Here is a 12,409-nt window from a genome sequence, read left to right as displayed (position 1 = left end):
CCACACTTCTCCAAGGATAAACAGTTATCACTTGGCAAAAACAGTACTGCAGAATTGTTTGAAAACTATAAACACTATCTGTCACAGCACAGTAAGCAAGGGAAGTAGCAACAAAATCTGCAGTTAAAATAGTCTGACAGCTTTTATTACAGCTTTCTGCTTTCATTTGATGAATTTGAAAAATCACAACAAAATGCTCTTGGATGCCTGGGATTTTTTTTTCCCCAGTGCTGTATCTGATAGGTTTGGAGACCGACTTCTAAAGACAATTTACAAATGTCTAGTAAATGTTTTCATCATGAAATTTTAACCTTTACATTCTAGATTTTGAAATATTACACAGAAATAGAATTGATACAAAAGCAGAATATCTGTTACATGCCAACATCATTTGAATTTACTGATTGCACATGGATTGATAAGAGTACTTTGGTACTGTACAAAAACTATACTGACTTGATTTTAATCCATTTCAGTAGTAGATCTAAAATGTTCTTAATATAGAAATATCAGCTTGCACAGTCTTTCTTAAAAAAGACGTCCAAAGCAATACATATGTTTGGCTTAAGGCAATTTATTATCTTTACCAAGCATGTTGTCACTGCTGACCAAACATCCCATGAATGTTTGTACCCTTTATACAACAATTAAGGTTGAGAATAACTTGCTTACAGAGACCAAGTGCACCTTTTAAGAAAGTTCTATGTATTTCAACCCAACCAAATTCCAAATGATACATCTGCAAGGTGGGTGCTTGTCGGACACTGCCACTACCTGAACAAGCAGTGAAATCCTGGAAAGCCACTGAACCTTAGAGGACTTCACATTTTATTGTAAAAATTGATGATCATACCACCAAGACAGCCAATTATTCATCAAAAAAACCTGAGCTCTCAGAGCACTGTTGGAAAGAAGGATGAAAATACTCTCTTATCTACCAGACAGGAAGACACAGATAATGTTGCTGCCAATATCAGTCTCACCAATTTAGAGTACAGAATAACACAGTTCTGCTCTTCTCTCCAAAGCAGATGATATGAAAGGGAAAGGATTCCAACAAGAGCTACGTGAATGATCTGATATCTGGAAAGAATCTCTGTTAAATCTCTTAACAATCTTCATCATTTGTCAAGAAAAGTCTTGATTGTACTATATAAACCCATACAAATGATGATTTTTTCAGATTCCTTAAAGTTAGCCAAAGGCACGAAGTAATTTGTATAGTTTTGTTGCTTGCAATATTTCTTATCACAGACTACCTGACTTGGCACTATTAAATTGTTTCTTTTTCGTATCTCTTTTATTCAGTGTGCAAAACACTGTGAAAGGCCAGAGTAATAGAAATCACGGAAGAAATACTCATCAAAGGACAGAGAGTGCAGATATCCTCTCTACAAGCCACAAAACCAAAATCTCCAATGATACAGTACAGGAAAAATCATTCTACATTTGTTTTGCTTGTATATCTTCCCAGCAGTATCCACAAAGTCACTCTGAAAGAGGATGCAGGATCAGATAAACCTTCATTCTGATCCTTACAAGTTGAGCTCATGTTATTAGGGCTAAACTCATTATATGCTGAGTCAGTTATCTTTTCAGAAAGTACAAATCCTAAAGGCACATTCCATAGGTAATTCACAAAAAACGCCAAGCATTATATCTGCTATCTATGGACAACGACTATTTCAATGTTTACATTAAGTCTTGTGAAGCCTTTTTGCAGTACTTATTGTAGTAGTACTACAGCTAAGTAAAGAAATAATCACATGAAAAAATAGACAAAGAAGAGAGAAGTTTTCAAGCACCTATACTTTCTCATCTTTTGCCACCTATTAAGAGGGAAAAAAAGCAACACAAATATTTCTCAGAGCTATTCCTTCAGAAATTCAAAGGGACTGAAAGACATCTGATAACTACTGATGCAGTGCAATCCTTTTCCTTACACGTTTTGGAAACATTCTCTTTTAAATGCCAATAGTTTAAAAATATTTGAAGTTAAGGAGGAACAGTCTTTGCCCATTTTGTACTGTAATCATGACTTAATTAATTAAAACAAACAGTTTAATAATAACACTGTTCCTTAGAGCTAAACATGAAAAAGAAAACATCACAGAAAAAACCAAACTATCTTAAATACCATCTGGCAAGGTGTGCATCTGTTCAGCGGACGTTTAGATAAAGAAAGCAAAATGCAGCCTGTAAGAAAGGAGTTTTACTTGGGCAGAGTATTATCTTATTTCTCAAAAAAAAACCAAAAACCTCATAATGTGTTAATCAGAAAAATATAGTGTTAAAGATAATCTCAAGAAGAGAGGCTTCAGTGGAAAATTGCAGTTTTCCAAGATGTTCCTTCTGCATATTTCATACTAAAAGCTTCCATCCCGGCCAACTTAGGAAAGCACTAGCTACTAAAAACTGACATAAACAGTAACAAGAACAGTTACATCTGATCAAAAGTTGTTTCCATTACAATGCCTAAAACATAGGAGAAAAGAACATCTCTTAGTATCCTACAGGAATAAAATTCTCCACTAAAGCAAACAAAGGAACATCTCTGTAATTCTTTTCAGCACACAGATAAAACCTTTAAACCTTTAGAGATGATAAAGCAGTGAAGAAACAACCTTGGTTACTGTAATTCTTCAGCAGGAGGACTACTTCTGCAGATGAGACCGTATTAGGAAAAGTTCTCCCCATTCTTGCTGGCTGCAGCCTTCAACTTGTCCATCATCACCAAAACCTGTCATCTGTCCCAAAATGCTAATTCACTCTGATGATTTATTATTCACTAAGTATGCACTTTGATTCTGCTGAAGAAAAGCAAATTAAAAACCTCAAAGTAATCAAACTTTCTTGGACTGTGTAGTAATTGATGATCTCTTGTCATCCCCTCAAGGTGATCAAGAAACCAGCGAAGGGACTCATCTTTGCACTGTGATTTTAACAGTCTCTAAGGGTACAAGATACAATTTATTCCACGTCCACGGAAAATTGCATCTTACTTGCAGAAAGTCTTTGGGAGAAAAAAAATCACTTCTAGTTCATATCTGCCTTATTTTCTAGTGTCTACTGACTTTAATACTTTTGAAAAAGGCAAGCAACTTCTCTGCAACTCGATCATGACTTACAAGCAGGAAGCTGTGAAAATCATCATTAGAGCTATAAAGCAGAGGGTTATATTTACAGTGACTGCAGACAAGAAAAAGAAAGATGTCTACAATCGAGGGCAAGTGCCAAAGGCAGACAAAGAGGAAGTGAGATAAATTACCTAGGACAATGTGGTACTGGCTAATTACAAGTAGAGAAAAATGGTTTAAAAATGTTAAGAACCCCATTTCCTTAGCAAAGAAACACAAAGTGCTGCCAAATAGCTTCACTTGATTAAAAAAATAAAAACCATGCTAAAATTAAGAGGATAGTTTACGCACCATGACAGAATCTATCTTAAACTTCTGCTAAAAATCACCCTGAGCCAACAGCTGGTATCAAGCATGAAGAAATAGAACGGCAACAGTCCAGTGAAGACAGGATGAGAAAAAAGTGGTTTTCATGCAGGCCAAACAGAAACTCAGTTGTTGCCTAATCTTAACCTATCTTAACCCATCCATGATCAGATCCAGTTAACAGCTGTATATACTAGGCAATACTATTAAAGCAAACAACATTACCATTATTACAAAGGCAGTAAATGAAAGCATACTGTGGTTGTTAATGAATTCCACCTGGCCATGCAGCTAGAGTTGAGCTTGTTCTAACTACATTCAGAGCTCTTCTACATCCTTGCCATGACCATTGTAACATACAGTTCAGTCAAATGCACCACACTTTATTGTCAGTTGTTGGTCATAACAGAATAAAATAGGAATGGGAACCATCTCACGATGGTCATCAGGCACCAGTGTTCTGCTGCAAAAGCAAATATCCAGTAGGAAAAAAGTTATGGAAAGGGAACTGTAAGGATAAGGTGAATGGATATGCAGACTTTACAGGAAATGTTACACAAGTTGTCTCAAACAGATGTATTACAACATGTTTCCCTAACATTTGTATTTCAGAAGACATAAGTTGATGCCAAATTTCCAGAGTTAAAGGCAGTATTTCCACTTTGTTTGGCAATAAAAAATAATCTATTTTAAAAGCTGGTAAAGGAGAAAACTGAGATGATGAGATAATCATAAAATTTGAGGGAGGAGGGTTGTGGGTATAAAGATACTTGCATAACAGTTTCCTGAACTGGAATATTTCCCTTTAGAGAAAATGCAATATACAGGAGGTGATAATGTTTTTGAAGATATTTACCACACATGAACATGCACGAACCCTAAGTATAATTTTTTTTTATACTCTGGACGTCACACATTTACCACCGTACTCAAAAGAAAAGTATTTTGTGGATTTTTTTAATTTGTAACTTGAATGGGACTTTACCAGGTTGACTTGATTAAAGATCTAATTTTAGCCTAACTGGGCCAGCACGGATAGCATCAACATATGCTGTCATCTCATCTGCAAAACTGGTGAGCTTAAATCAAAGCCCATTCCCAGAAGTATTGCATTCCAAGCCAACAAGCCACCTTCAGATACTTTAGTGTTCCAGAAACTCTCCACAGTAAATCGTTTCGGAGAAAGGAAATTGGGCACCAGAGAAGCCAGATCAACTGCTCAACTGTCTCTTTCTCACTCACACCAAATCTGCTAGAGATTTACCAGAAGCAAGCAAGAGACTGCTCTCCTCAAAACATTAAGGGCAATGAGTTAAGCATTTGGAATAGCATCAAAACCAATCCCAATAAACATGCCTGATTTTGCACGTGCATGATGATACACCCTAATTATGTATTTTCACTCTTCTTCTAACAGACCCTTTGTTTAGCATACACAGTTGCAAAACTATAAATATGAAACTACTGAATAGTTACTTCCACTGTGAAGCTAAGTTATTCACCATGTAAGGCAATCATTTATTCACTACACACCATTCACACCCTTCTCAGAACAGAAATAATCTGGACCACTTGATTTCACAAAAATAATGTTCTTTAAATCTTTGCACATAATTTTAGTTTCCATAAAGAATCAAGAACAAGATGATTTCATCATGTGGAAAAACTGATGAGCAAAAATACAAAAAGCAGCACAGACTCCTCTTTCTAGAGCAAAGATTTGCCCCTGCAAAGACTGCAAGAAACAGCAGTGAATTATTAGCAAATAACCTAACGATCATGCATAACATAAGATGCATTAGGAAAAATGTTAGAGTGAGTCAAGTTCTACTATTTCTAGCATGTAATTTATATTTAATTATTTAACTGTTTTCAATTTTTTTATTAACAACTAGAGTAGAGAAGGAAAAGACATTTAATTGATGCAGGCATTTGTCATGTTGCACATTTTTGTGTAATGGAACAATGTAAGACATCTATAAAAATATATCCAAAACATATCAGAATGGATAGTTTTATTCTGAGCAGATCAGTTTCAACCTGATACACGTAACAAATAAATCTGTTCACCCACACAATACCCTTTAACAAAGAGAAACTAACATCCATATCTACCCTTAAGGGGTTCTACAGAAATACAGTAATTCATGTTTAATTTTAAAACTCAACCATTAAATGTGACTACATAAGCCACTATTTCTAAACATGTTTCTTAAGCAAAGTAACAGTTTTTTTAGGTCTCCAATATCAGGCTCAATTCAGGCAAAACTTTATTTCCAATCATACTACCTTCTGGGCCTTCTGAAATAATGAGGACTGGTGAAATCTAAGCTTCAAACCAAGAAAACATTATTTTTCCAGGCCCAGTAACAAGAAGAGTTTTATCTACCATTTATCATAACTTCTACACTGCCGGGTTTCTTTCATAATATGGTGATTTGTTATTCTGGTTCTTTAAATGACAAATGAGCATAGAAAATAAATGCATATTGAAATTTCTATCCCGTCTACATGATCAATGGCCTCTTTTTTGCAATACGTATTTCTGTTTAAAACAACAAATCTTTAACAAGAGATCTGGATGCACTGCAATCTGAAACTGTGCTGTACCATTTACAGCAAGTCTTACCAAAGCAGCCCAACAAAAATTACAAGAGACCAGAAAGTGTCTTGACTATTCACAGCTGACCAAATGCAGCAGACAGTCAGTGTTCACTGCTGAGTCCTCGATTCAGGAAGAAGAGCTTCTTCCCATGGATTGTGAACAGTCTGACATCCCAGTGAGCATTTAAACAACAAAACGTGAACTGGCTTCATCTGTTGGTGTTGCTTTAGGCCACTTCTAATGCTTTGTTCATTTCTATTACTCCATTGCACAGATTGTAATTCAGTATCCCCCAAAAATTATCAGTAAATTTTTCTATGAAGTCAGATATTGATTCTGTTTATTTTTTCTTTTCCAGTGACCATTAGTATCTTTTTCCTTTTTCTGTCTGGAAAGAAGCCCTTTTATACCTATTGGCAAGTTCAGAGAAACAACTGGGTTTTACTCTTGCCGCAGAACCACGTTCTCCTTCCTTCAGTCATACTGGGTCAGTGTCCCTGTTTGCCAGTCTTGGTCACAAGAAATAATGGACAAGAACAGGCTCACCAACCTTATCAAGTTAGTCTTACAATAAATTGATTTCAAAAGGCCTTGGGAGGTTGTTGGCTCCTCCAGCCTACACTGGAAGCAATTCATTTCCCACAGCAGCTGTGTCTACTCTGCTGAGTTAAAATACGTGTGCTTACTTATTTTGTTATTCCAGCTTATGGCATAGCTTCACGTCAGCAGGCAATAACCTTGGCCACTTCATCGTTCAGTGTACAGGAACATTAATACCATTCCATTAGGAAAAGAATTCTAGCAGATAACACAGTGCCAGTCAGTACAACTGCAGCATCAGGGGCCACTGTCAAGAGTGTAGCTAGAATACAGTTTCAATTTTAGAAAATTTAATAATATGAATTCCAAGTTAAATGTGGTGTCAACAATGTCTTGTGACCTCCACTGGCAGCTATTTTTACTTAACTTGGGTTAGGATGATGACTTGTCTGCAATATAATATGAGACAGTCTTAATATGGCATTTATTTTTAAACAACAGTGCTACAGTGGGTCTTAAAATAAAAATAGAAAAATAATCCAAACAAGGAGTTGTCATCTTGGCTGTCCTGATTACTCAGGACCCAAGACATATATCCCTGAAATATTTTTCCCATTAAAAAAAGAATAAAAATCAAGTTTCCACCATTGAAAAAGGTACTGTTAACTCACATTTTTAAATGCTTTATTGCCACATTACTCTTAAGGCTTATTAGTCTCACTTTCACACATATAATGTGCAATTATTTAAGGAGAGACCCAATGAGCATTAATGAGATTCAGAGCTTATACTACAGAGTATTACAGACAGAATAAGATCATTCTATGACCTGCCCCTTTCACCTGTCTATAATTTGACAGGCGTGTGTGTTCTCCAACATTCACAAAGCATCAAAAAACACATTCTTCTTAAAAGTCTTTAGTCATACCTCTTTGGGTCTAATCATACCAGCCACTACAAAGATGGCAGGTAACAGAGTATTCCACTTTGGGAAGATGGATTTTTCCATTTGTTTTCAGAAATATAATTTACTGAAAGAAAGAAAAGCATACACAGAGCTAGACAGAACTCGCATGCCTGTGTGCACACTATGTTTAATGACAACAATAAAACCACAATTACTTTCCTAAGTCAGTGTAAGCACCTAAGAAATCTAACCAGCTAGGCTAGATTAAATGCCATCAGAAGTCTGAGCCAGTCAGATCTAAATCTTATATATAGCTCTGGACATACCACAGATAAAAACTGCAGAGCAAAAACATTTATTCTGTTTAACATTCCAGTGTTGGTGTCTTTAAAAAAAGACTCATGACAGAACGATCACTAAACTCAAGCAGCAGCTTTTAAAAGTCGCTTCTGAAGCAAAAAAAAATTAAAACATTAAGTGGAGGGATGAATGTAATGCCAGGAAAGAAAGAAATTCATTACTGAGACTTGCAAGGATATAGGTACATCCAAAACTGAAGGTATTTACGAATTAATAAAAAGATAAAATAGACTTTTTGGTGTCTTGTCTCACCAACGCAATCATGACTGCACGAAAAACATGCCTATAAGCTTTTTTCATGCCATATAACTTAGACATTATGTTTGGAAAAACAGTTGGGGAAAAAAGTGAGCATCAAGGGGCTTCAAAAATTATTATTATCTTCTGCTGTCCCCTAGTGGCACTGTAACTTGTTTCACAAAATTCATCAAAGAATACTTTCAACTGTAGGCTTCATAGGTTACAGAACAGAAGGCATAAATAGAAATTAAAAGCTGGAAGAAATTATTTTTGCAGGCAATTGCTACAAGCAGTTTTTATTTAGGTTTTAGAAACTAAAGCCCACAGAAAACACTGTAATCTAGTGTTTTAAACCACTAACTTCTCTAAGAAATTGTGTGGAAAAAATAACACCGAAAGTATTTACTAGACTGCCCATGGCATTTGTCAGTATTTTAGAAATTCCGTCACTGAACTAGTTAAGACTTTGAATGCAACTGGAAACAGCTTCCAATCACTCCAGTTGTAGCATACCTTTCAAGTTTATTAAAAAAAAACCCACTCAATACATGTCAATTCTACTATGAAGTAAAAGCATTACTGGACAACACCCAGATTTTCTTGATCTTACTTTACCATAAATCAAAAATGCAAGAGCTGCAATTTATGTTCTTCAGCAGGGTAAAATGCTAGGGAAATGTTTGTTAGGGAACACAGTGGCCTTACCCACTTAAAAATAAACTGTTACCGCTCACCTTAGATCAAGCTTCACAAAATTGTAAGACAGATGCGGGAACACATCCATGACTGTCAAAGGTTTTCCAGCCCCATCCCCAACATAATTTCTCTCCTTTCATATTTACTTTTGTATCACAAAATAATTTGACTTCAAAAGTAAACAGTACTTGGCATCCCAGTTTTAATTACAGTTTAACACAGCCTCTTAATTAGCTGAGATATGTAATTTAGCTTTCATTCTATGCAATTATATTCTCAAAACCCATGAAAATTTGTAATTATCTCTTAACCTCATTAATGAGGACTACTAAATTGCAGTTCAGTTCATTTTTATCAAGTTTCCAGAAGAAACACAAGCTTCTCATACAAACTGTAGCTATTGAAAACATGTGAAGCTTCCTATTCAACACTCAGATTTCAATGAGAAGTACATTCTCAATTACCCACATGAAAAACTGCATTAGTATATTTACTTATTGCACAATATTTACTTTAAATTACTAGACATCTCCCTTGTTTTATTTTCAAAGATTTATTTCATGCTATTAAGTTTCCTAAAAAAATTTCCTTCCAGGACTGCTTTACCTTAAGGATGGAGAGAGCCTGTATGTTTCTTCAAAATTAATGCCCAGTATAGGTAGAACCTGCTGATCTTTGCATCAGATTAGGAAACAGAAAATACCCATGAAGCTTTTCCTACAGAAGGAATTTGCTTTCACTGTCAGTCAACACCCTCCAGCTCACACAACTTGCTCAGATGTACTCCTAATTTCCATAAGGCCTCCCTACTGAAAAATTCACACAGAAGGAAATGTAAACTACATCCCAGTAAGGCATCCAGCACAGCCCACAGCCCCTGAGACAGACACTTTGCTCCAACTTTCTGTCCAAATCTGTCCCTTGAGCAATCACAGAAGGCTGTATTTAAGAGGCCACTGAAGACAGACCCTTAAGGTTGTCAGGCTAAAGTCCTTTCAGAGTCATATTTGAATAAAAGCATTATGACAAAGGGGAGTTGGTTGTCTTTGTAGCTCTCTAGGGCTGTTTCCCCATGCAAAACCTACTTACAATTGCTCTTCTCAGCTCCTAATGAGAACTGGGAAAAGGCCTGAGGATTACAGCTCCAGGGAGGTGCTTTAACTCAGTGACACAGTTCAGAAAGAGCTCAACCAGTATCCTAAACATTGCCAATTAAACAATGCCAAATACATTGTTTTCCTTCCATGATGACAGTATGCTATAAAGACAAAATTACAAGCCTTCTGTGGAAGCCACACAGGACTAAAAAAAAAAGACAGACGGAAAAAGAAAATATTACAGAATTCTAACCAAGTCTGTATACTTTTCTCTCAATTGGTATGCATAAGATTACATCTAAATTTTAAATTAGCAAAATAGCTACGTGTTTTATCTAATTATATATAACATTCACTGACTTTGTTCATTGACAGGTCTTTTTCAAAGTCATTTAAAAATTTATCATTCCTCTACTGCAGAAGATCAGAAAACGGAGAGCACATAGACAGAACGGGGCAGAAATGTTACCAACTACAATGAAAACATGGCTAAAACTTCTACATTTTGAAAAGAGTGCTGGAAGTGCACTCTTGTTGTACAGTCACCAAAATTTACAGCCTTCTGATCCAGAAACACAGATCTCAAATTTCTATGGTGTTGAAATCCTGTTCTAAGCAACTGCTCTGTCATTAGGTTTGATAACTGACTATATTGCAAGCTCTACTACAAACAAGTTAAATTAGAGACAAGATACAATGTCAGGTCTTGCATTTCATCCTTCAGATAACTGCAGGAGGTTTTTGATCTACTGAATTACATGCAGTAACAGCTTCTGTTCCACTTAAAAATCTACTTCAGAGATGAAGGACCTGGTTTTCAACAGTCTATCTGGGTAACACCCTTCCATCACAGAGGCTTAGCCACAAATATTTTTTAACTAAAGCAAAGCTTAAGAATGTAATTCCGCAGAAGACTTAGAAAATTAAAAATTTAACCTGTAATTAACATTTGATTCCTTCCTCTCAAATGAAAATAAGGAAGAAATATTTCCATTCTTTTGAAGAGTCTTCAATGACACAAAGAATTGGATCCACAGTCTAAAACCTTATTTATCTATAAATGTCAGTGGAAAAACAAGCTTTTCCACCCACAAACATGCTCAATTCAGCCTTTGAGGTAATCCTGCAAGTTAAAAGGATTTTCTATTTCCTCACTATTAATCTTCCCTGATCAGATGGAACAATCAGGGATGTTCTTGTCTGCTGTAACAAGTCTCTGAAGCTCACTAAGAAATTATTAAGTTAAATCATTACTCTTAACTAATCAAAAGGGTCTTTTAGTGATAACAGCCTTTTTCTTTCTAATTTATATCTTAATTTTTTTCAAGTGAGTCTTTAACCAATGATCTGTCCCTACAGTGATCTAGTTTTAACCATTAAAATACTAAGGAAGAGTGAAAACAAACCTGGCTGTTCTTCCCACTCTGTGGATGTACGTGTTTGCATCTTCTGGACAATCAAACTGAATGACCCAATTCACTGCTGGAAAATCTGTGTAAAGAAAAAACATATCAAGTAAGTTCACTGGACTCAAAATCATCCTATTCAAGAGCATAAATTCCTGCAAGAACCATCACTTGGACCCATTTACAGACATCAGGTGCAAGCTCTGAAATAATGTATTCGCATACATAAACAATCATTCTTTTCATCAAAGAAAGTTAAATTAATTGTGTGTTATTTCCTAAATTGTGACAGTGCAATGAACGGAACATAATTTCACACTTGACAAGAACAGACATGCTTTGTGTCACACAGATGACAAAACACCACTTTGGTTAACAATTATGTACCAGAATCTGACCCGCTTTTCACCCGCACTGTTAACATCCTACACCACTGGGGTCTGAAGTTAGCTGTGGTGAGACTGTACTACCTCATCTGTCACATACAGAAATACCATAGTTCCTCCCAAAGATGGGAGGGGGTGACCAAGCCTGACAAAAGTCAACCTTGACTGTGAATGGTATTAATAACAAGCATTTCTGAAGTGCTGTGCTTCGCGCAGCAGCGCCAGGCTTCGCACTGAAGTGTTACTTCCTAACCAAGTCTGCAGCTATACTGTATTCCACAAGTACACTGACACTCTAAACCAAACCAACACAAATTAGATAGTCACTGGTGAGATTACAGCAGTATGGAAGGTATGAGAAAGTTTTCATTCCTGACTTCAGTTTTTAGAGCACCTTCTTTCTTTTCCTAACATAGTGACAAAACCTCACATTTTGGATAATGGAGTTTGCTATCTCAAAGAATGACTGGACTCTTGCAAAGTCTTGTGTTGTACTTAAATGCCTCCAAGAACTAAAAGAAAAAAAAGTCTTTTTACCCTCATTTATTTTTCTGTCTCCTTATCAACAGAGTCCTACAATGCCACTCAAACATCAGACATTACAATTTCAGGTTTCCATTTCCACATACCAGTACGTTAATAATTTTCATATCCTTTGGAATAACCCACAGGATACAGGCACAGCATAAATATTTAAAACTGCTGGAATCTTGCCTTACAGCAGGCAGT

At 36.0% G+C, this 12,409-nt stretch overlaps 1 protein-coding gene across 1 annotated transcript in view; it reads right to left on the bottom strand.

The window, feature by feature from the left end:
* Nucleotides 1–12,409, bottom strand: part of DDX10 (DEAD-box helicase 10) — a 161,314-nt gene that overhangs the window by 136,279 nt on the left and 12,626 nt on the right. Inside the window, exon 9 of the mRNA XM_039564584.1 lies at nt 11,295–11,379. Coding sequence (XP_039420518.1) covers nt 11,295–11,379 — 85 coding nt within the window. The remainder of the gene's footprint in view (nt 1–11,294; nt 11,380–12,409) is intronic.

Source organism: Corvus cornix, chromosome 1 (genome assembly GCF_000738735.6).
Source record: "Corvus cornix cornix isolate S_Up_H32 chromosome 1, ASM73873v5, whole genome shotgun sequence".
Taxonomy (NCBI): Eukaryota; Metazoa; Chordata; class Aves; order Passeriformes; family Corvidae; genus Corvus; species Corvus cornix.
This window is presented reverse-complemented; position numbering and strand designations above follow the sequence as displayed.